Source organism: Protopterus annectens, chromosome 17.part0, assembly GCF_019279795.1.
Source record: "Protopterus annectens isolate FY-2018-M chromosome 17.part0, PAN1.0, whole genome shotgun sequence".
In the NCBI taxonomy this organism is placed as follows: domain Eukaryota; kingdom Metazoa; phylum Chordata; order Ceratodontiformes; family Protopteridae; genus Protopterus; species Protopterus annectens.
Window position 1 is genome coordinate 87028604 of NC_056751.1, and position 25575 is coordinate 87054178.

Here is a 25575-nt window from a genome sequence, read left to right on the forward strand (position 1 = left end):
AAACACAAGGTGCAGGGTTTGAATCTCATGTGGGGTAATTGGCTAGGCTTAAAATGGCCCACAAGGGGCAATTAGCCTAGTACTAACCTATGAACCTATGGCATATTCCTCTCAGATCCCCTCTCTATTGGATTATGGCTCTGAGGAGAAAGAGTCTGTTAGCCCAGACTCTCCCTTTGAAGAACTCTCTTTTGGGGATACTATTTCTTGTATGATGTAATTCTTTAAATGAGACTGTTCTCAGGTTTCTGACATTCAGAACAGGTATTATGAGCTCCTCCGGATGGAGTCCCCTAAGCTCTCTGCTGTCCATCCTGTCTTGGATGCCCTTTTAGGTACCTTTTTAGCAGTCTCTGTGGCCCCAGATTCCCAACATCCAGTCTTTAAGAAACCTGACAGATTTTACAAGGTGCCTGATGAATTTAAGCTTCTCTACAAATGTCCTTCTGCCCTCCCTTATGTGTTGTCTGTCTCTTCTGACAAACCATCTAAGCTTTTGCATTCTATTAAACTGCCTCTTTCAGAAATGGACAGTAGGGTCATGGAATGGCTGGGAAGAAAGTATATACTGCTGCCACCTTGGTCTCTTGGGCTATTACTTACCTGACCTGTATGACCAAGTATGTTTTAGCCCTTCTTTCTCAGGCTTCCCAGGCTATCTTTGACCTTCCTGATTCTGAAAGGATGGTCTCGGCCCTCTCTTTACCAGACTCCACTTCTCAAGTAGCCCTCCACTCTGTTAAATGTAGTTATGATGCAGCTGACGCTTTCTCTACAGCTGCTGATTTTGGTTCTGTTTTGAGATGTTAATCTTGGCTTTGTCTCCATCCTTTGCCTGATGATATTAAGGCTATGCTGTTGAATGCTCCTGTTGATAATAAGAACCTGTTTGGTTCTACAGCTGAGCTTTTTAAGTCTCTGCAGGATAAGGGTAAGGCCTTGCAGGAACTGAAGCATAATTTTGTTTTTTCTAGTTGTAAGTTCCAGAGGAATTATCCTAATAAATCTGATTTGGTTTGCAGAAAGCCTTGCCCTCCTCCCAAAGGTAAGAAGGGTTCTAGGCAGTTCCTCTTGCTAAGTTTAATCAGACTCCCACATGTCAGAAACCTCCTTTTCATGACAAGCCAGATTCTATCTGACTGCTTGCTTTCCCCTTTCCTAAGTCAGGTTCCTTTATCTCTGTCTCTCTCTCTCTCTTTCCCTGTCCCTTCTCAATTGGTTAAGGATTACTCATGACTCTTGGGTTCCGTCCATCATCCATAAGGGATACTTCATGGTATGGAAGTCCCTTCCTCCTTTTCTGGGCATCCATCAACCTCCTCAGGAACATATCCCTTTCTTCCCAGAACTACATCAGGGCCTTAAGTCACAAAGCACCATTCAAGCTGCATCCCCCTTCCCAGGAGGGGAAGGGGTTTTATTCCAGAGTGTTTCTGGTTCCCAGGAAGGAAGACTCCTTGTGACCCATTTTGGACCTCTCTCTCAGTTCAACACCTTTCTGAAGATCCCCTCCTTTTGGATGTTATCCCTTCAGACCCTGTTTCCTCTTCTTCTTCCTCAGGCTTTCCTAGTCTCCCTGAATCTCAAGGATGCTTATCTTTACATCCGTATTCATCCCCTTTTCAGGAAGTTTTTGCATTTCTGTTTCTTCCTTGCATTTTCAGTTCGTTGCTTTGCCCTTTGGCCTTTCTACTCCCCAAGGTTTTTCACCAAATGCTTCGCTCCTGTGATTGCTTTTTGCAGGATGAGAGGGGTTCACATCTTTCCTTATCTGACTGACCTACTCATTCTGGCTTTCTCCCCTGAGACCTTGCTTCAGCACCTCAGTTATTCTATTTGTCTCTCACAAAGCCTGGGGTTTACAGTAAACTTCCAGAAATCAGTCCTGGGTCCTTCACGGGATCATGTGTTTCTTGGTTGCAGGTTCCAAACCATCCCTATGTTGTCTTCCCTGTCTTCTCCCAAGGCTCTTTTTCTAATCACATTTTTTCATTCTCTTCTTCCCTCAGGTTTTGATTACATCCAGGGAGTCTCTAAGGGCTCTGAGTTTCATGGCTTCCACCATCCATATGGTACCTCTAGCCAGGCTTCATATGAGAAAACTACAGTGGTTCCTAAAGTCAGTATGGCTCCAACACTGTCTTCGTTTAGATCAATGATGGTGGACCTATGACACGCATGTCAAAGGTAACACGCCAAGACATTTTGGGTGACACACCAGAATTCACCAACACCCGAGTTACCAAAGACACTGCTTTTGCATTTGTTGCTTGTGTGAAGTGCATAGAATTATTTTGTGCCAGGAGCCAGTTCAACAACACTCTGCAGAGGTAAGGAAGTTATTATCCCCCAGGACTATTTCTCAATATAGTCTGCAAAGGGCAGTGCTGATATTGTTTTCTCTTCATGGTTACACTTCTGCAAAGGACAAGTAGTCTGCATTTCCAGGAATGTGCACTTTTACATTCCTCTCAACTGGCCATCTTAATCCCTCCTATAACTGGCAACTTTTTACACTTAATATTGACAATAATTAGATTTATAGACTGAATTTACTTCAGAAAATGTATATTAATTCACATTCATTTTTTTCTGTCAATGTCTCAAATTAATACTACTAGTACTTTAAAAATGTCCATGTCTCTTATTTCTAGATTTGTCCCCGATTCTGTTGAGATTTATCTCTGATGTAGTGAGAGCCAAGCTGTTTTATTTTTATTTATTTATTTTATTTATTTATTTCAGTTGTGGGAAGGGTAACACGCAAGCAGAGTCAAGTTAGGCATTTTCCAAATTTTTGACACCCCAAACCAAAAAGGTTCACCATCACTGCTCTAGATATTATAGTCCCCCTCCTTCCATGCCTCCAACACGAGCGTCACTGGTGGATTCATCTGCTTTTTCTCAACCCGGGACTTCTTTTTGGACCCCAGTTCCCTCTTAGGAGCTTATTTCAGATTCCTCAGACATGGGCTCGAGAGCCTCTTTCAGTCCCTTCAAGGTCCAGAGAATTTGTCCCCCCTCATTAGAGGTCACACCACATCAATATCAAGGAGATGAGAGTTTTCCTCTTTTTGCCGTTCAGACGATTCATTCTCTTTTTCTTCCAGGGCCTCTCAAAATCTTTAATGACAATACCCAAGTTTGGGATCTAGCTATCCAGTATCAAGTAACTCTTCAGGCTGTATACATTCCTTCAGAGCAAAACATAGTGGCAGACTCTTTGAGCAGGTCTAAAACACAGGTTTATGAGTGGATGCTTCACACTGATGTGTTTCTGGACATTGTCCATCATTGGGGTACTTCTCAGGTAGATCTTTTTGCCTCCCCTTTGAACAGACAACTTCCTCTTTTTTGCACCAGAGCCCCCAGTTCTCTGGCTTGGAAGGTGGATACCCCATCTTTTTCCTGGAATGGGAATGTTAATTTACACCTTCCCTCCCCTTTCCCTAATTCCAGTGGTCCTGCTCAAGATAGAGCAAGACTCCCCCAAAATGTTGTTGCTGACTCCCTTTTGGCCCAGACAACATTGGTTCCCTCTTCTTCTGCACTTAGCCAAGGGTAATCAACACATATTACTTCAGGGTTTTGATTCCTTGTAGGCACATTTTTGCCTGAGGACGTGCTTAGGGTTCTTCAGGTCAGGAAACCCACTACCAGGAAGTCTTATATGTCCAAATGGAAGAGATTTTCTGTCTGATGCCTCTCTCTGCCAGGATCCCTTTTCAGCGGGATCCCTCTGGTTCTCTTTTATTTGTGTGAATTGCTGCATGCTGGATTAGCATATTCTTCTGTTAAAGCTCACCTGTCAGGTATTCCTACTTGTCTGACATTAACTCCTCTGCAGTAGCCACTCCTGCCCACCACCACCCTTGTTTTTGGTGTGTTTTTTTTATGCCAGGGTGTAGACATTTATTTTTTGTTGTCCCTAGCATTGTCTTTTCAGGACTCATCCTCCCTCTTTCTGCTGACCGAGAAGCTCTGAAAGACTTCATGCCCACACTTGTCTTTTAGCCAGCTCAGCTAAAGCTGCTTGACAGTCTGTGTGTGTGGAAGGTGCCCTGAAGCTTTGGAAGCTGGCTGTTATATCCTTGGCAGGAGATAACCCATATAGCTAAAGCTACTACAGCAATGATCATTTGAACATCTACTGTTATGGTAAGTGCAACATACGCAACTGTAGTTTTTCCATTTTCCTTTTGAAATTTGACATTGAGTTAATACAGATCACTTGATCAGGCTGAGGTAGAACATGCTTAAGATATGCACCTCTTTTGTTTCTTCCATTATATTTTTTCTGTACACCTGGATCTATTTTTAAACAAAAAACATCTTTATTAAATTCCAGCAAAAATAATAAAAAACACTTGTTTGCAGGTCGTTGTGTCCACAACAAAGCTGTAACAAAGTATCCAAGAACAACAAGAGGACACAGGATAGGCTCCAAGTTAATCTGGCACAGGCGCTTTCACATCTGCTTCTTCAGGTGCATAAAAACAAACTGAAACCAGTCATACTTTTAAACACTGCTAAAAGCATCACATGACAATGATTCATCACATGACTATATACTTTCCATTACTATAAAGTATTAAAGCTGTATAGTAACCACAAAATAACTAAATGTTAAGAAAAAATATATATTTATATACTTTTTCTACAACATAAATACACATTATTAAAATACATATTCTTAAAAAAACTATTTTACATAAGTAAAGGTCTGGCCTTTAACTTTTGTCTCAATGGTATTTGTTCATTGAGACCATGTCCCATATCAGCTCTAAATAAAATCATCCATCTAGCTTCCAATTCCTCTGTTTTATTGCATATGCCCCCCCCCCAAACTCACAAAACTCCTAGCAATGCCCATACACTTGAATTTATGTTGCCCATTAGTATTCATAACATGTTTGGCCAGGGCATTACTTCTGCTTTATTTGCCTATGTGATAAATGTGCTCACTAATCCTCTCCTTAAGTGTATGGTCTGTTTTCCTAATATAACATTTCTTGCATATTATGCAATAGGCAAGATACACTATATGCTGTGTGTCACACGTAGCTTGTACTTTAAATTTATATAGCCGGTCCTGATCTGGATGCAAAAATTCATTACTTATATCTATATAACCATAATATGAGCATTTGCCACAAGACTTGGTTCCCACTCCACCCAAGGGTGTTTTCTTTTCTCTGGGTATATATAAACGTCTTTTCAAAGACTTGATTCCTAAATAAAAATGTAGGTTCATTCTCTGTCCATTTTGTGACTGCCTTATCAGTGGTCAGTATCCCCCAATGCTTACGTATAATGTTCATATAAGATCCCACATCACTGGAAAAACTTAATGGCACTTTTAACTTGGGCATGGCACCACTGGTCCCTTTTCCTTCAGACCATCTAAACGAATAATAAGGTCTAGCCTTAGTATGTTGCAAATTAGCTACTTCTTGTGCCTGTTTCTGTATATCTCTCTCCCCATAACCTCTGGCTAATAAATCATTCCTCGTATTATTTAATTGTTGATGAAAATCTGCATCCCTCGCGTTCAACCTAGATGCTCTGAAAACCTGATTCCTAATGACACTGTCAAACACATAAGTGGGGTGCATACTTCCTTTATTTAAAAGATGATTAACATGACATTCCTTCCTGTACAAGCATGTATATATACTCCCTTTTTCAACATTTACTTGAACATCCAAGAAGTTTATTCTCTCATATGAAACAACGGATGTAAACCTCAAGAAAGTGATGGTTGCATTCAAGTACATGAGAAATTCTAAGAACTCCTCTTCTGTACCAACCTATAAAATAAAAAGATCATCTACAAATCTAAGAAAAAACAAAACATTGTCTTGATATGGGCCACTCAATAAATATTCATGCTCCCATACAACCATGACAGCGTTGGCATAGCTATTGGCATAAGATTATGCCCATAGCTACGCCATTACACTGCCAGCATAGATCATCACCAAACAAGAAAACATTATTTTCTAAGAGAATGCTCAATAAATTCCTGATTAATATAATTTTACTTTCATATCAAGACAATGTTTTTCAGAGCTGTCCCTCCCCCTGGGGACCTCAGCCCTTTACAATTTGGGCCAGATGCCTTCTGGAGCATCAGATCTGGGGTGACCTCATCCTTCTCTCCACTGGCATCCCTGTCTGCTATGGTGGGAGGTCAGGCCATCCCAGCTTTGTCTGCCTTCCAGGTGGCAGAGAGAGCTTTCTCCACACCGGGAAATGTGGCCCCTCTTCCCCCAGGTCCTATCCATTCCCCTCCTGATCAGAACTTTGCTCTCATCCATCCTGTCCATAGTCAGACCCTCCAAGAGAGCCTCCAGACCAGCCCTCAACAAGGTGTCCCCTGTTTTTCAAGTCCTTTCCCGAGTATCCTGTGGAGGAGGCTCCTTGGAAACAATGATGCAAGAAGAAGCACCTAGACACCCCTTTGGAGTCATTGACAGAGGACATTGACTTTGATGAGGGGGAAGGGTCCCTCCAATCTCCACCCGATGATATCTGCTTCGGGAATATCTTGGAAATACTGAAACAAAAGGGTGTCTGGTTATCCCAACCCCTTTCCTCCAAGGAGTCAGTGTTCATGGAGGCCTTCGGGATGACCCTACCTACAGTGGATATAAAAAAATGTCAGGTTTTTCTGATATTAAAAAAATGAGACTGCAATAAATCATTTCAAAATTTTTCCCACCTTTAATGTGACCTGTGTCCTGTACAATTCATTTGAAAAACAAACAAATCTGTTAGGGGAAAAATATAGAAAATAAAAAACATACAATAAGCTGGTTGCATGAGTGTGAACACCCTTAAGCTAATACTTTGTTGAAGCACCTTTTGATTTAATGACAACATTCAGATTTCTTGGGTACATTGATTAACCCCAAATAAAATTCAGCTGTCCTAGTAGGATTTTCCTGACATTTACTCGGTTGCCTGCTACAGCAAAAGCCATGTTTCACAGAGAGCTTACAAAGCATAAAAGAGATCTCATTGTTTTATTTATTTATTTAACATTTGTTTACCGGGAAAGTCCGACTTGGAACAAAGCCAATTTTCAGCGGAGGCCCGGGGAGAAATGCTCTAGATGCATGTCTTTGTAATGTGGGAGGAAACAGGAGTACCCAAAGGAAACCCACACGAGCGCAGGGAGGATATGCAGACTCCACACAGAAGGCACCTCAGCCGAGAATCGAACCGGAGAACCTCTTGCTGTGAGCAACAATGTTACCGCTGCACCACTGTTGAAAGGTATCAGTTAGAAGAAGGGTAAAAAAAAAATTCCACAGCATTGGATATACCATGGAACACAGTGAAGACAGTAATCAAAAAGTGGAGAAAATATGGGACAACAGTGATGTTGGAAAGAACAGGACATCCCTCCAAAATTGATGGAAAGACGAGATGAAAACTGGTCAGGGAGGCTGCCAAGAGATCTACAGCAACACTGAAGGAGCTGCAGGAATTTCTGGCAAGTACTGGTTGTGTACTGCATGTGACAATAATTTCCCGTATTCTCCATATGTCTGGACTATGGGGTAGGGTTGCAAGACGGAAGCCTTTTCTTACACAGAAAACCATCCAGGCCTGGCTAAAATTTACAAAACAATACATCATGTCTCCCATAAGCATGTGGGAAAATGTGTTATGGTCTGATGAGACCAAGGTTGAACTTTTTGGCCACAATTCCAAAAGGTACGTTTGGTACAAAAACAACACTTTGCATCACCAAATAGATACCTATGGGTAAGCATGGTGGTGGCAGTATCATGCTTTGAGATTGTTTTTCTTCAGCTGGAACTGGGGCTTTAGTCAAGATGGAGGGAATTATGAACAGTTCCAAATATAAGTCACGTTTGGCCCAAAACCTTCAGTCGTCTGATAGAAAGCTGAAGATGAAGAGGGATTTCACCTTTTAACACAACAAAGACCCCAAGCATACATCCAAATCAACAAAAGAATGGCTTCACTGCAATGGTGGATTCTTACAGGTAACCTCTATCTCGGTAAACCCTTCAGTCATCCTCCACCTACAGCCATAGTGACCATGGACACTTTCCTTTTGGGGTGATGGAGGCATTTCCAGGGAAAGATGGTCCCAGGTACGTGGTCCACAACAGAGACCAAGTTGCACGTAAATGTACTGGAGATGAGGGTGGTTCTTCTGATATTGCAAGCCTTTCAGAACTGCCTTCCTGTGGGAACAATTGCAATTCTTACAGGCAATATATCGGTGGTGTGGTACATTAACAAGCAGGGGGGAACCCAATCATACCCATTCTGCAGGGAGGCCATGATGGTTTAGGAATGGGCAATATCTTCAAACTGCTTTCTCATTGCAACGCACATTTCAGGAGAGTCCAGCATTCTGGTGGACAGACTAAGAAGATTGATCTTAATTCCACACAAGTGGTCCCTGAACTAATCAGCAGCGAATCAAATATTCAGCCATTGGGGCCAACCTTCCTGCAACCTCTTTGCTTCTTCCCTGAGCAACATGTGCAGCAAGTACTTCATTCTGATGCCCCTTTGGGGGAGTCACCAAGGGATGCTTTAGTCCACGATTGGCCCCTCGGTCTCCTGTATGTTTATCCTCTGATTCCCCTCATACCAAAAGTCTTACAGAAAGCCAGCAGGTTGAAGACCACTCTAATCCTCATTGCCCCTTACTGGCCTCATCAGATATGGTTCCCCCTTCCTGTGGTCTCACAGCAAATATCCTCCATGGATGCTGGATCCCAGGCAGGATCTGATTTCCCATCCATTGGAGATTTCTAATCTCTGATCCCTGAGACTAACCACTTTGTTTCTGCACTTCCAGTGATTCTACGAAAGTCCAGGCTCCTCCCCAGTTTGAGAAATAATTCTTGCCTCTCAGAAGAGTTCCACTAAGAAAGTATATCATAGTCAATAGAAGAGGTTTTCCATGTGGGCATCGCAATGGAATACTGATCCCTTTTCTGCTTCTGTTTCAGATATTCTTATGTTTCTGAGTTTGCTTTTTCAGCATGGATCTAGTTTTTCCACTATAAAGTTACAACTAGCTGCTATCATGAATTTTCACATAGGGACAAGCAACAGTCATCTTCCATCTCTACTTCTAGGCTATGCAGGGCTTTTTGAAAGGAGTCTTTCATCTCAGGCCTCCTTTAAAAGCCTGTCCCCTCTTTGGGATCTCACACTGGTACTTCAGGGCCTTACTTAGAGACCATTTACACTTCCTTGCTCCCATGACCTGAAATTCTTATCTTGGAAGACTGCCTTTCTAGTGGCCATTACTTCAGCAAGAAGAATGTCGGAATTACAAGCTGTGTCTTCCAAGCCACCATATATTACCTTCTTCAAAGATAGAGTCGCCCTCAGAACTAATCCATCCTTAATACCAAAGGTCACCACAGAGACAAGTATTAACCAGACTATTAATTTGCCTGTATTCTTCTGTAATTATTCCAATAACAGGGAATATATGCTGCATTCGCTGGATGTTTTTACACAGAACTAAACTACACAGGAAATCTGATCAATTGTTCATCTCCTTTTCATCAAATAGATTAGGTCAGGCCGTATCCAAGATTATTTTAACCAAGTGGATTACTGATTGTATTTCTATGGTCTACTACAAGCATGGCATGCAATTTCCGTGTTCTTTAAGAGATCACTCTGCCAGGTCTTTGTCTACCTTGTCTGCTTTCTCTGCAAGAACTCTTGTTGATGAAATTTGTGCAGCAGAAACCTGGGCCAAATCTTATACTTTTGTATCTCACTATATGTTGGACATTATTTCTAGAAACAGAGCATCCTTTGGCTCCGCTGTGCTCAAGCATATCCTTCCGTGAGGGCCACCCAGGGTTTACGTAGCTGGGGAATCTGACCTAGTGGTGATGCATAATGAAATGGACAACATCAGATTAAAAGTTATGTACTACCATAACTTGGCATCTGTGTTGTCCAATATCATTATGCATCACATGCCACCCTCCTTCCCCCATCCTTATTCAACTGAGAGTGATATAGAGGCTATGAGAATCCATAGGTTCCTAAGCTCCACTGTGGTCGCTTTCTTTCACCTTTCCAGTATTATAAATCTAAATCTTTTTTGAGAGGGCAGCAAACTTGATCTGAGTGGGTGGAGAAGGAGTTGGGCATTATGGTAGAAGGATGAGTTTGAGGCTCGGATCGTATGTCTAGAAGATATGGCTGAGTTGGATCCGAGATCAGATCCATGGACCCAGTGGTGATGCGTAATGAAACTGGACAACACAGATGCCAAGTTATAGTAAGAACATAACATATATTTCCTTAGTCACACCAATTTGCTCACCCAGTATTTTTGACAGAGTAGTCTGCAGGGAATTCTTAAAGTTTGCAACTCATTACACTCCCAAAAATATGTTCCCAATTACCTCTTTCTTTCCCGTATCACCTCCAACATTTGCAATCTACCTGAGAAAAAAATATTTGGATTCTTCTTGGAGTATAAAAATACATATGCAACTATTTCCAAGCAAAAATCCTATATCTTCTAGACTTTGTTGCATATTTGAGAGCCATGTATATATCCTTCCTTACTTCTTTGTGAATTGCTTATCCAGTCTTTGTTCCCAATCCTTTCTAGCCTCCTTTGAGTGATTCCTGCAGTTATCATGCAATATTTTATATAGCCTACTAAATATCCCTTTTTTAACAATTGCTTCTGTTCTAGACTCTACTAAAAACTCTACCAGTGTTGGTGTTTCACGTAGGATCCTTTATTCCTTTCCCTTTGCCTGTACACTGATGTCAATGTTTACTAGGGAGTCTCTAGCCTGGAGTCCAAAAGTATTCTTGGCCTCTTCCTATTCTGTTACTTTTTCCTCTTTAATTATTTGCTCCCAGTACCATGGTTCCTTTGCCAGTGTTTAAATCCCAACCCCTTCTTGCCTGTTCTCAATATCCCTAATTGCAGTCATCCATAGCGGCAGAATTTCCTTTCTCCATTCCCATGCTGGCTTAGTTCTTAAAATACTTTCTGTTACATTAAGAATATAATATTCTGTATGGCAATTTATTCTCCTTAAGAATCTGCAGCCGAAATCCAAGTCTCCCCGTATTTATTTAGCCCCCCCTTCCACGTTTACATCATCATCCCTTTCCACTTTGAATTATAGCTTTCTGCTTATGCTATGTCTTAACTGTGTAACTCTGAAATATCCCTTCAATTCAGGTAATCCCAAACCACCTTGTTCTGTTGGGAGGATTAATTTATCCCAATTGACTATTGCCTTCTTCCCTTTACAAATGCTTCAACTCTTTATAAATAAGTATCCACAGCTTCTCCTCTGGTTAATAAAAATATGCATGTATTAAACTAAAAGCAGAGCTTTCCATTTCTCAGTTTTTCTCAGTCCAAAAAAAGTTTCTTTGTTAGCAGACTCTTTCAGGGGTCTTTGGTCATGGATGAGCACTGGAAAAAAAAAAACATTCTAAATTCTGTATCCACACTCTGTGGGAAAAATGGAAAATAATTGTTTGCAAATCCACATTCATCTCAGTGGTCAGATATCAATTTAACTGCAGGGCAGACCCTGGCTGAGTTTCTTCCTAGGCAGGCATTTTCCTTAATGCAAATAGATCTCATTTTGCCTGGGTCTCAGGAATCAGCAAGGTGCAATCTCCCAGCTTTAGTTCCTTTCTCAGAGTGTGGCTCTGTAGCAGTTCTCAGTCATATACCCAAGCAAAGCTCTTTCAGAATCTGTCTGTACCTGTGTTAGCTGTGCAACTCAGATGACGGTCTCGATATGGATGTCCAAGTATAACTGAAATAAAAGACTGAATGACTGTCTAACTGCACAAGTCTACATAATGTGTCCCTTGCAAAGAGAAGGAAAACATTTTGGCATGCTTTCATTCCCTGTGGACTGATTCTAGCTGTAGTTGCCAACACATTCATTTTTGAGGCCTTTTTTTCAGTGTTTAAGCCTGTGGAACAGGCTTATTTTTCTCTACCCAAGTTTATTGTCATTTGACAAAAATAAGTTCTGAGCGATGGGGGGATAGATTGGCAAACATTACAATTTCTTCCATATTCTGAGAGCTTATTTCCCTTTTTTGACCTCTTGACACTTCAATTCCACAGAGCATGATTGTGCTCAGTTTGTGTGTCATCATTGGATCTGCATTCCTGTGGTACTGAGAAGTAATCAAATACTACTAAGGGAAGATAACCGAGGCCCCTTTTCTGTGCTAGGAAAAGAAGTCTTTTAAATTTCTTGACTTTCATGCACTGTTTTTAGTGTCTTTGTTGCACACTGACACATCATTTATTGGATGATTTGCAAGGTTAATACACAGCAATATGTGAAGAAAACATCAGTAATTGCAGTCCGTACCCAGAAGCAATGGCACTATGCAATCAATACACAATGGAATTAACAACAGTAATAATATTAATAAAATAATATCAATAATAATCATGACTAGCAATATAATAATACACACGTTATGTATGTCTGTATATATGTATATGTGTGTGTATGTTTGTGCAGGGGGGATTCGCCCCCTGCACCCCCCACACCCTCTACACATTAAATATACCAACTCCGAGATCGCACTACAGAGGAGAAAAGGTAAATTTCCTGATCTCCACTGTACCGTAATCTCCATAACTTTCACAAACTCACCTGTTTCATGCACAAAACACATACACATATCCAACAAACACACTACCCTGTACTCACTTCTCCTGCCACTTAAACTGCCACCAAAAATGTATTTCAAAAAGAAAAACTTCCTTACTTCTTTCTAACACACCTAAACCACTAATGTCAAAAATCAGCTTATACCGAAAAACTTTTCTCCGCCATGTTTATTTACAAGACAGCATCACTTCTTAAAGCGATGCTACCAAATTTACACTCTACAGCACTAGTGCTGTAACATATATGATGTTGCAAGACTGAACAATTTAAATTTTGTTTTGTAATTTAGACATTCTTGTCTTGACATTCTCACATTCGACATTACAGTAATTCAATTTAATGAAGGGGATCCGTGTGTGTGTGTGTGTGTGTGTGTGTGTGTGTGTGTGTGTGTGTGTGTGTATATATATATATATATATATATATATATATATATATATATATACACACATATATAAACTACACAATGGCAAATTCAGCATAATAATACAAACTGTGTCAAGGAAAAAAATGCCAGAGAATCCATGAAAGTAGCGTACATAAACTTTAATGGCTGACAAGCCAAGCCACTTCACAAGCATGTTTACTATGCTGGATTTGCCATTGTGTAGTTTTTTGTTGGAGTTCCGAGCATTTTTCACCACGCACCATGTTCGGTATATGGTGGTGTATATATATATATATCTATATATATATATATATATATATATAAATATATATAGATATATATATAGATATATATATATATATATATAGGTACCTTGCATTTGATCTAACTACAAGTTTGTCGACATCTATTTTATTGACTGCATTTGGAGTATATATGTAAACGTTAACACGTATGTGAGATCGGCAGTCTTTGGGTGGGGATTGGATGTAATTGACATATATATATTTAGCAGGGGGTGTGGGGAGTACAGGGTGACTTACCCTTGCAGAAAAACATATTTTAAAGTTGCCTTGGCCCCCTGCATGTTAATGTGTTGATGTTCAGTTTGTCAATATTTCAGAGGTCAGTTTATGGGCTATTTGACTAAAGTAAGTAGTAGTAAGAAACTGTGCTGTGTTAATGAAATAATGAGTTGCAATCAATGTAAGGTCTTAGGACCATAAGTAGAGCTACTTTGCCTAATTTTTTAAAAGTATCCCCTTGAAAGGCAAGAGCTGAGGTACCAGAGAATTTACTATTGTTTTTTTTGGACTGTTATTCTTGTATTTATGGAGTAATAAAAAGGTTAAGTGTTAAGCGTTTTCTGAACATCATCTTGTGGCCTAGTACTTTGTTACATTCACAGCTAAGAAAGAATTTCTATAGCAACAATGTAGTGAGGGACTATTGTAGCAAACAAGATACTAAAACACAGCACAAACTTTTTAAAGAAGAACCTGCATAATAGCATTGTAAATTGTGCAGATGTCATATTTTCACAAATGGCTATATCATTTTTATAAATTACAACAGTACTGGTTTGAAACTTTTATGTAATGCAGTTGTATAAATAATTTGATTTTGAAAATGGCCTCTGTGAATCATGAATGTCAAGTCAGTACTACTTTTGTGAAACAACTGCCTTTTGCTATCATTTGTGAGAATATATGTTTATGATTCTGCTTTAAAATGTTTACATTTTGTCCTGACACTGACTAACAAAATTTAGGGGTGGTGCATTACGTCTTTCAGTAGTGTTAGTCTAATGAATATATTTTCACTTTTGCCAGCAGCTGAGAAAGGAGATACTTGATATTATATCCCCTTTGGCTACCTTGGCATAGGAGATGTAAATTTAATGTATTTCTCATTGCAATGACAGTAGATGCTTGAGAATTCAGGTATAAAAGGGAGAGGGTAACATATAGGGATTTCCAAACTGAATCTGTCCGTCCATTAAACATAGAGTGGAACAGAGAGAGAAAGAAGAGTTGTAATGAGAGAAGTCCAGATGGGTGCATGGTAAGGAATGTTGTGACTGCAGTTTTGTCCAGTGCAAGCATTCTGGTTGGTAATGTAATTCAGACATGCATGTTTGTGCTGTTAACAGCCTTACTGTGGCAGGAGTGAAAGAGACTTTGGCAAGTACTTCTGTGGAACAAGTTGTGAATGCAGGTGAGTTGAGGTTTTCTATTTAAGTTAAGAAAGGGATAAGAGGTAATAGGTGGCTCTGAGTGTAATTGACATAATCAACAGCATTGTGGCGGAGGAGGAAGTTGTGGAGGGAAACAGACAATGAAGTTCCCAGTTTTCCAAGAATGGGTGAATGCCACTTGAGAGATCAGCAATGTGTCCATGTCCAAGAGGATTTGCACTAAGGATGAAAAGGTGCTGGCTTAAAAACTGATGTAATGAACCATAAAAATAGAGTGACAGTAATGGAAGAATTTGTTGTTCGTTTTGTTCTTGAGTGATACAGTAGCTTGTTCTACTTGAGACTGGAGGTAGTTTGAGGAGAGTACAGCTGCTGTAATTGTAATAAGTCCAAGACTATAGTGACAAATGAGGATTGTGGCCTTTTAGGAGAAACAATGTGTTTGATGTCAGAGTAATGGATTCCTCTAGGAAATCATGACTGCAACATTGTAATTCAGCATAAATAACTCAAGTAGGCCTTCTAGAAGTCTTACTAATGCAATGTGAAGTAGCTCTGTTTTAGTAGATTAATCAGGGATCACCTCTAGTATAGTAACAAATAAACCATACATGTGTAAAAAAATCATTTTGTTCAACAAGTAAAGCAATGTCTTGTTTTGCTTGATCAAGGTAAGTGCTTTTTTCTTCCAGTCTAAGCAGGTTAACTGTGCTGGTGCTAACCAAGAATTCAGAGGCACGATTAAGTAGATGCCATTGATCACATTCTGACTCTGACATGCACCATAGCACTCTAGCTGTGGTGCCATTAAAGCTGCATGTGCCACACCTACAGCACTACTGATTCAGGTGTGGCCCACAGAACAGCTGTGGATGTGGATGAGTTAGAGCTAAAGGAGTCCCAGCAGTAACAGTGGTGTGCTTTTTGGTAGGGGCACCTGCAGTAGATAAGTAGAGTAGTTGTTAAGGAGAAGGTTGGATGGCTGCACTTAGAAGGTGTCAGCATTTATACCTGTGCATCACAGAAGATCAGAGCTGATTGACATAGTGATTTGTGTAGGTAGAAGGAGAGAGAGAGAAGGAAAGGAAGGAAGTCTGTGATTTATGTGGGTGGGAAGGGACTGAGACCAACAAATGAGACTAAGAAGCAGAGGTGGATAGAAGAAAATTGAATACAATGACATGAAAAGGGTAACAGGAAAGGAAGCTAGAAATGCTAATGTGGCAACAGAGAAGAAGCTAGCAGATGAGACTGACTGATGAATAAAGCACATTTTAGGTACATTACTGGGAGGAGTTATGGATCTGAAGTAGCCAGCTATAAGTGAGTGACCCAAGCCATGAAGATGCAGAGATCCAGACGTGATCATTAATTAAAATATTTTGCCTTGGTCTTCACTAGTGAAGATAAGGCAATAACGCCCAGATGGGAAGGAGCAGCCTAAATTCTGTTTTTGCTTATGATACACAGATTGTTGAGCTGGGTCCACATGTAGTACATAGCATCTTGGACCACTTTATCAGAAGGTATTTAGTTCAGTCTAGCACATTGTCCTGGGTTCAGAAGAAGACATTTTATGTGGGGCAAAGCTATCCTCACCTGCTGTACAGGGGCTGCATACCATGCACTCCCCAACTAATATAATTACCTCTGAAGTCTGCAAACCTCAAAAATTATCATTTGTTTTCACTGGAAATCCATTTTATCTGCCAGACATAACTGAATGGGCTTTGACACACAAAAAAAGAAACAAATCAAAGAACAGAACCTGTGTAAATGTAGTCTTCAGCAGTAAAAGAGCAGAAATTAACAAAAAAAAAGAACAAAATCAATAACTTATTAAAGCACAATTGCACTGAAGAAGGGTTGTTTAACCCGAAAGCGCTGCACTTTCATAAATTATTGATATTGTCCTTGGTTTCGTTGTACAGCTTTTTTTTGAATTTCTGGGCTTTGACACAAAAATCCTTCATGGAAGGGCACTTGGCTAGTTTGCCAAAAGACACTTCCTTTAATGGAGTAATAGGGAGAAAATATTTCTCCTTAAACTTAATACGTAGTGACACTGATGCTGATTATACACATAACAGTGATGTTGAGATCAAGCCCTCTGTATGGGGAGTGCATGAAGGGCTTTATTTTGACCCCCCCCATATAACACAACATTGAACTAGATACTCTCTCTACCACTTTCTTTTTTAAAAGCATTCCAACTAGTGTTTTTTTCAGCCATTCATTCTAGATCCTACAAAGATTAGCAGCAGGGTTTAGATGGAGAACTAGACTGAAATTAAAGAGGATAAGGAGGGAATGAAATCCTTGATGAGAAGGGGTAGTGGGACTTGTCATTTGCAGATTACACAAGATTCTAACAGTGCTACACACAAATACAGCAAGGTAGAAAGCGTGAAAAGGGACACTGTAGAGTTGGGAGACTGGTCAAATGTGCTCTGGGGGTTTATTCATGTGAGACGCCTCTTCTCCTTTCTCATTATGTGAAATGCTATATTTTAGTTATGCCCCATTCTCAAAAATAATCCATAAAAGTATAAAAAAGAGTCAGTACATGATAGGCAAGGGATGGATAAAAAGTAATGATTTTTGTTCTCTGTATTAGTAGCATGCAACTTAATTTAGCTTCTTGAATGTCTTGCAGGTCTGATGTAGCTGAGAGACTTGAAAACCCTCCTGCCAGGCCACACATTGAAGGCTCCAACAGAGACAATTCTACAGATGAAACAAGTCAGAAGGTAGCAACTGTGACGACCAGAATATCTACACGAGTCGAAGGAGGTTGCCACAATGGTGGGAGTATCTTCTGTTCCATTCTGTGATTGGAGAAACTGAACCCAGCAACCCCTTTCATTTCAGGGGATACAACTGGATGCATTCCGACATTTGTGTCTCTAGGACTAGTGTTTGCTGGCATGTACAGCTTCAGATGATGGACTTCAGCCTTCATTGGATTTACTGTAATGTGGCTAGCTCAGTATTAAATTTAAATCAGACATTTAACCAAACCCTCCCTTAAAACAGAAAAGATAAGAACAATAAGTATAAATGAACTATAGTTTTAAGTCTTCTGTAAAATGGGTTGGTAACATGTAAATGGAGCCTGTTTCTGAGAAAGGACTGTAGTACATACAGCACATGACAGATCATATTTGAGTATTTTGTTAACTCTAACAAACTAAAATACTAAAAGTGAATATATATAAAGAAGATCCAACTTCTGCTAAAAACATAGCTGGAAGGACAGTACAGCAGAACCCTTAAAGAGAAAAGTCAGAGGCATTTCCAATCTTATCCAAGACTTTAAAAATAATGTAAAAGTAAATGTGATGGTTGCTGCTGTGCTCTAGAGGGATAAAGCTCTGACTACACCTGAACCAGGTTTGATTAGCGGTTCAGGTGACTGATGGAGCAGCAAGGAAGGGATGAGTGTGCTGGGTGAGAAGACACTCTCTGATACTGTTCCTAAGGGGAGGCGTGGTACAAAGAGGGGAGTTGCCCTCGGATACACTCAATGAGCATTGGAGGTGGGAAAAGGGAAATATGAAAGGTGTAAACAACCCCCCCCCCCAGTGGAAGCACAGATGAGATGAGCCCCCAGGGCGCCCTTAGGGTCCATTACCAGCCCCAGCAATACTGGAGTGAATCCTGAGAGGTAGGTGTATGGTTCATAGACCCAGCGTGGATGTGGGGTACTGGAAGCCAGGCTGGTATTAATGAGGTCTTTGGGGACCAAAATATTAAAAGAAATACAAAAGTAAAAGCACTTCATTCTTGTCACTCATTGGATTAATTATGCATTAAACATATGTAAGTAAATTGTGAATTGCTATAGTAGGTTAAAGCAGCAATAGTCTGGCAGCACAGAATTCTGTACTAGGATTCTAATCCTCATCTTCATCTCCTGCCAAATCAAACTTGCCCCCAGATCTGAGGTTTGAATGAGCAGGTTTCAGAGAAGATAGCAAAAGTAAGCATTGTTTCCATGGGATGTGATAGAAATAAGCTGTGTTAGGGTATTCGTGTACTTAGTGTTTAGGCATAAATAATTTCAAACAAAAGAAAATAAAGGTCTAGTTTTATAATTTGTTACTGCTAATGACCACCATAAATACTTTTTGACTACAGGTTCCCCTAATTTTTATGTAGAGCTAATTATTACCAATAATGTATTCAGTATTCCTTGACTTAAATAAAATATTTGCATCTGTAATAACTTTGTCTTGTACTATAGAAAAAAAGGTACAGAATAAGTGCATTCTTTTGAAAGTATATGGTCATTTAACACCCAAAGCTGAAAGACATACTATTTTGCTGTAAGAAGAGGTCTTTTAGGCTGTAGAAATTCTCTCTTGTACCATTCTGAGCTGTAGTCTGAAGGCAGCTTCTTGCTTTAGGGCTGGCCCAGAGCCATTCCACTCATTCTGTATGTTGACCGTTCTGGTTCTTCTCTTCATCCGCAGTCCTTTATTTCTCAGAGCTTTCTGACATGTAGAACAGGAGGATCACACTTGACAAACTGTGCCTTTTTAGCAGGATTTTTACTCCTGTTCTGGTTCATATGTTTCAAATCTGCCAAAGGTTTAGAATTTTTATTTTAACTATTGCAAACTGAGTTTTGACTCTATTATGCACTTGATCGATTCAGATGTTTGTATGGAATCAGATTTTCCATAATGCTGCTCACATTTATCAGATAATGGTACCGCGGGTAAACTTCAAGGTGAGTGTACATTGTACCACAAGACATTTATGCAGCGAGTTTACTTTTTCTGACTTTTTGGTGTCATTTTATCATTTGCTGTCAGTCCTCAGGTGCAAAACTCCAATAGAGCTGCATTCTCTGGTAACAGCTACATTACATATTTTCATTATTATGTAGTAAGTGGACCTTTAGCCCTTAATTGTTGCTTTTCTGAATGCATTTAAGGTGTAACAATACTTGCAAAATTCTGGGTAACTGATTTATTAATTCATTCTATTTTATTGTATGTATGTAGATTCTTAGAATCTCAATTCCTTATTTCATTCCCCACAATTAATCTGGAAAACTTTAGCCGGTCCCTTTAATGAGCCTTTCGCAAGTATAATTTGTAGATCTGTGGAATGTTAGCTACTGTTTTCCATAATTTTTTTTCCTTAATTTTCTTTTTAGATGAGATTGAAGGTTTTGGAAACAATAACACCTATACTTAGGGATCCTAGTGGTCATGGGAGAATGGTCATAATTAGATTGTCTCAGATGTTCATCGTGCATACAGCTGCAGTCATAACAGATGGGTTCTCCTGCCGTCAGGCGGGTCCTCGGTCGGCCGAATTCCAAAGTCTAGGTCTGGCATCGGTTGTTGTCGCTTCTTCCCTGACGTCAGTGCGACAGGGGTATAAAGGAACCAGCCGACGCCATTTTCTCCAGTCTTTCTTGCCGCGCGGTGCCCGAAGCAGAAGCAGTTCGCAAGTGCCGGTCGGCCAGCTCCTGAAATTACGAAATTTGGATACCGAAGTCTTCTTAAAAGCTAAGTACCCGTTGAAACTTTTCTTGCCTCAGACCGATGTCAGACAAAGTTAATAATTGTATTTCTTGTGGGAAGCAAATACCGCATAAGGATTTCCATTCCCTCTGTATACCTTGTTTAGGCCCAGACCACGACGTCTCGGTCTGTCGCTTTTGTGCTACATTCAACAAACGCACTATTAAGCGTCAGGCGGAGTTCGCCCAGCATTATTTTGGGAAAGCATTTAACTATACTATGTCGTCGGATACTCCGACCCCAGTTTTGTCTAAAAAACGCAAAGACAAGGACCAACACACGAGGCCCGCGGCCTCTACCGACACCACGCCAAAGCCGACTACACGTGGTCCAGTTCTCAGTGAGGCGCCTACGCAGCCCCTGACTACCGACGACACTTCTTTGACGGTGTCTCCTGTGCCCGAGGTCGCAGGCTCCTCGGCCCACACCCCGACTACAGATACCAAAGCCACTCTTGGCGTTGAAACTCAGAATGTGGACAGGTCCACCTCCACTCAAGGTGTCTTCAGACCTTCCTCTTCTTTCTCCATCAAGGCTTTCACAAAGTCTAAAGCAACCATGCACTCTAAGAGACCAGCTACACAGGGCCCATCTCCAGGCCCCATGCCTAAGAAACAGGTGCTTAAAATGGCTGAGGATTTAATTACTCTAATCAGAGGTTCCCAGCCCCCACCGGACAAAAGGCCCAGAGTGGAGGAAGATTCCCCCTCCTCTGATCAGGGCTCCATTATTTCAGAGCACTCTGATGATGAGGAACATTCTTACTCCACTTTTGAAGACTCTGATGTGGAGGAGTCCATCCCTTCTGTATCCCCCCCTGAGGATGTCTCATTTGGGGAATCTTTGCATACCTTAAGGGAACACTTCCACTGGGAAGGCCAGGATTATTCAGATTCCAAGAAAAGGCTCAGGGAATTTCTCTTGCTACCTCAGCATAGACCTCTGGCTATACCTCCTGTCTTGGACATCCTAGATGATGTTTACTCTGAGGCCTGCCTTAACCCGGACTCTCTACCGCCAGCTCCAGTTAAGCCTGACAGGTACTACAGGGTTCCTGACTCACACCAATTTCTTTACAAAAGCCATGCTGCTGACCCAGAAACCATCTCACAGGGCCCCAAGGGAGTTAAGGCCTCCATTGCCAAAAATCCATTGCCTTCCGAGAGAGATTCCAGATCCTTAGAAAGGTGGGGAAAAAAGGTATATACCTCGGCTGCCTTATCCATTAGGGCCTTAAACTGTCAGTTTCATATGCTAAAATACCAACAGTTTTTGTTATCACAATTGAAGAGTAAAATGTCACAACCTAAACAACCAGACTTGAAGGAGTTGCAGGATTTGATGCATAGTGCAGAACAAGTGGGTAAGCATACCTTACAATGTGGTTTTGATGCTCTAGAAGCCTCATGTAGAGCTGCTGTTACAGGATCAGTCATACATAGGCATGCCTGGCTCAAGGAACAAGCCTTGCCTGATCATGTCAAAGCTAAATTACTAGACGCCCCACTTCAAAAGGATGTATTATTTGGTGCTAATGCTGAGGTGGTATTAAGGAAAATGGAGGAAAAGGCTAAATCAATGCAAACTGTGAAAGAATTTCTACAGGTTCAACCCCCACGTTTTAGTAGAAATTGGCCTTCCAAAAACTGGCCCTTTCCTGCCACAGACAGACCCCAAAGGGGCAGATACAGGCGCTCGAGGGGCAGAGGACAATCCCAAGGATCGTATAGAGGCAGACAATGGCAAGCTCCTACACAAAGAGGTGGTGAGGACAACTCGCAATCCTTCAGAAAGCAAACCCAATGACTTTCCCCTTCGCATGCCAACCAGGTTTCAAATGGCAGCCCCCTTAGGAGGAAAGCTGGCATTATTTTCAAAAAATTGGCGTGTTGTCACAAAGGACAAATGAATCCTGGACATTATAAACAGAGGCTACAAATTCCATTTTCACACCCTTCCAAAAATGAGAGGCATGCCAAACCTGCCACACAATCAAAGGGCAGAGGCACAAAAACAAATTACAGATCTCATAAACATGAAAGCTATTCAAGAGGTACCTACGCACGAACAAGGTCAAGGTTTTTATTCCAGGCTATTTCTGGTGCCAAGGAAGGGAGAAGATTGGAGACCTATTTTGGATCTATCCATCCTAAACACATTTCTACTCGTACCAAAATTCAAGATGCTCACTCTACAGCAACTTCTTCCCATGCTGGGCAAGGAGTCTTGGCTGGTAACATTGGACCTCAAGGAGGCATACCTGCATGTCCCAATCAGACAAAATTGCAGAAGGTACCTCAGATTTCTTGCAGGTTCAACCCATTATCAATTCTCTGCATTGCCCTTTGGCTTATCTACTGCGCTCAGAGTATTCACGAAATGCCTGGCATCAGTAATTGCCTACTGCAGACTTCAAGGGATACAAATATACCCCTATTTGGACGACTGCCTGATCCAAGCGGACAGCAAGCATATTCTTCTGAAACATCTGGCTTATGTAATAATGTTATTGAAATCTCTGGGATACACAGTCAGCAAAAAGAAATCAAGGCTAATACCCTCTCGGAAGATAATTTTCCTGGGTGCCAATTTGGACACAAACACCCAGATGGCCTACCTCACGCCAGAGAAGCAGGGGCAACTAATACAATACTTCAGAACACTAGCAAATTGCACCAGGCTGACTGCAAGGAAAATCCTGCAGGCTCTGGGATTCATGGCATCTTGCATCTTACTAATCCCATGTGCAAAGCTGCATATGAGGAAACTACAATGGTACCTGAAAAACGTATGGTCTCAACACAGCCACAGTTTGGAAACAATAATACCACTAATTCCATGTCTGCAAAAAGAATTTCTGTGGTGGGCTCAAGCATGTCAAACAAACATAGGTCTTCCATTCAGCAAGCCTCAAGCAAATCAAGTCATCACAACAGACGCCTCGGACTACGCCTGGGGGGCGCACATGACAGATCGGTGCATTCAGGGCAAATGGTCCCAAAAAGAAAAGCACCTTCACATCAATCAAAAAGAAATGCTAGCAGTAATAAATGCTATTATAGCTTTCAAGGGCCTTCTACAACCAGGCCAATTATTGATAAGAACGGACAACACCACAGTTATGTGGTACATAAACAAACAGGGAGGAACACATTCTTACCCCCTATGCAGACTGGCCATGTCACTTTGGAACATGGCCATGGACTTACAAATGGAACTACAAGCACAGTACTTGCCAGGCAAGGAAAACACGCTGGCAGACAACCTAAGCAGGAATATGACAGCTCCACATGAATGGAGATTGCATCCAAAAGTTTTTACAGAAATAATCCAAGAATGGGGAAGGCCAGACATAGATCTCTTTGCCTCCCACAAGAATCACCAATTGACAAAATTCTGCTCAAGGATCTTCCATCCAAAGGCCTGGAGAGTGGACGCTCTTTCTTTCAGTTGGACATCTATGACAGTTTATGCCTTCCCTCCTCTTCCTCTGCTGCCCAAAGTTCTATTAAAGACCAAAGCAGACAGACCAAAGATGATTCTCATTGCTCCGGACTGGCCAAGGCAACACTGGTACCCACTCCTGAGGAGTCTTACGCATTCCCCACCATGGACCCTGCCTCTAATGCCTCTTCTTCTGACTCAGCACAGTTTCAAAATTCTTCACAGCCAGCTAAAAACACTCAATCTAGCCACATGGAAGATTCCTTAGCATCTCAACAGGCCCTACTCTCCAAGGAGGTGCAGGATGTCATTTTGGAGGCCAGAAGGCCATCAACTAGAAAAGCTTACTCCGCAAAATGGAAACGTTTTTGTGTCTGGAATGAGAAAAAGGGCCAGGATCCTGGAAAACTGAATTTACCTCAAATACTACAATATTTGGCTGAACTGCTAAGCAGTGGACTTTCTTTCTCCTCCATCAAAATACATGCCTCAGCCATTTCTGCAGAATACAACACTGATCCACCTTTATTCTCTTACCCTCTCTTAAGACAGTTCCTCAGAGGGGCTAAGAATTTAAGGCCTCCAAGGAAACAACCAATACCTGCTTGGGATCTTAATTTCATCCTGGAAAAATTGACCTTGCCTCCCTTTGAGCCAGCTGCCTCATCAGATTTGCAATATTTGTCCTGGAAAACAGCTTTCCTTCTAGCTATCACCTCAGCTCATAGAGTTTCAGAACTACAGGCTCTCATGGCTGTCCAGCCTTTTATCATCTTCCATCAGGACAGAGTTTCCTTACGAACCAACCCGTCCTTTATGCCTAAAGTGGTATCCAGGGTAGCTTTAAATCAGGCCATACATTTACCTACTTGTTATCCTAATCCTCAAAACAAAGGGGAGAGATTACTACATTCCTTGGACATCCACAGACAGCTGCGTTATTATTTGGACAGAACAAAGCCTTTCAGAAAATCAGAACAGCTCCTTGTGGCCTATGCGGTAGGAGCTCAAGGGAAGCCAATTTCCAAACAGACAATCTCAAAATGGATAGCCCACTGCATACGCTTTTGCTATTCCTTTCATGGCAAAACTGTTCCTACAAGCATTAGAACTCATTCCACCAGGGCCACAGCCACCTCTGCAGACTTCCTCAGAGGAGTTCCTACCAAGGATATTTTGGAAGCAGCCACTTGGAGTTCTGTGCATACCTTCTCCAAGCACTACAACCTACCATTATACTCCAAATCTAGAGCAGGCTTTGCCACGGCAGTCTTGCAGGGCATTTTGGCTCCTCCTAGTTCCAACTAGTGCCTACCACCCCTTTCTTAGCTTTGGGATTCTACCCATCTGTTATGACTGCAGCTGTATGCACAATGAACATAGTACAGTTTTGTACCTACCATAAATGTAGATGTTCGAGTGCTAATACAGCTGCAGTCCAGGTTTCCCTCCCTCCTTCCCCTCTTGAAACAGGCCTATAGGCTAACACATCCTCATACAACCTGATTGGGGTTTTCATTTATGATGTATTTGCTTGCAACTACTGTATTTTGATTATATAGCACTGCATTATCACACAAATTTATTATTGCCTCCCTTCTGGAGGCACCTGACATCTGGGGCAAGAAAAACTGAAGAAAATGGCATTGGCTGGTTCCTTTATACCCCTGTCGCACTGACATCAGGGAAGAAGCAACGACAACCGACGCCGGACCTAGACTTTGGAATTCAGCCGACCGAGGACCCGCCTGATGGCAGGAGAACCCATCTGTTATGACTGCAGCTGTATTAGCACTCGAA

General features: G+C 41.3%; 1 protein-coding gene across 1 annotated transcript in view; it reads left to right on the plus strand.

Moving 5' to 3' along the window:
* Positions 1-18978, plus strand: part of FBXO10 (F-box protein 10) — a 721173-nt gene extending 702195 nt beyond the window's left edge. Inside the window, exon 11 of the mRNA XM_044059796.1 lies at positions 17448-18978. Within this exon, the coding sequence (XP_043915731.1) occupies positions 17448-17625 (178 nt within the window). The 3' untranslated portion in view covers positions 17626-18978. The remainder of the gene's footprint in view (positions 1-17447) is intronic.
* Positions 18979-25575: the final 6597 nt, after the last annotated feature.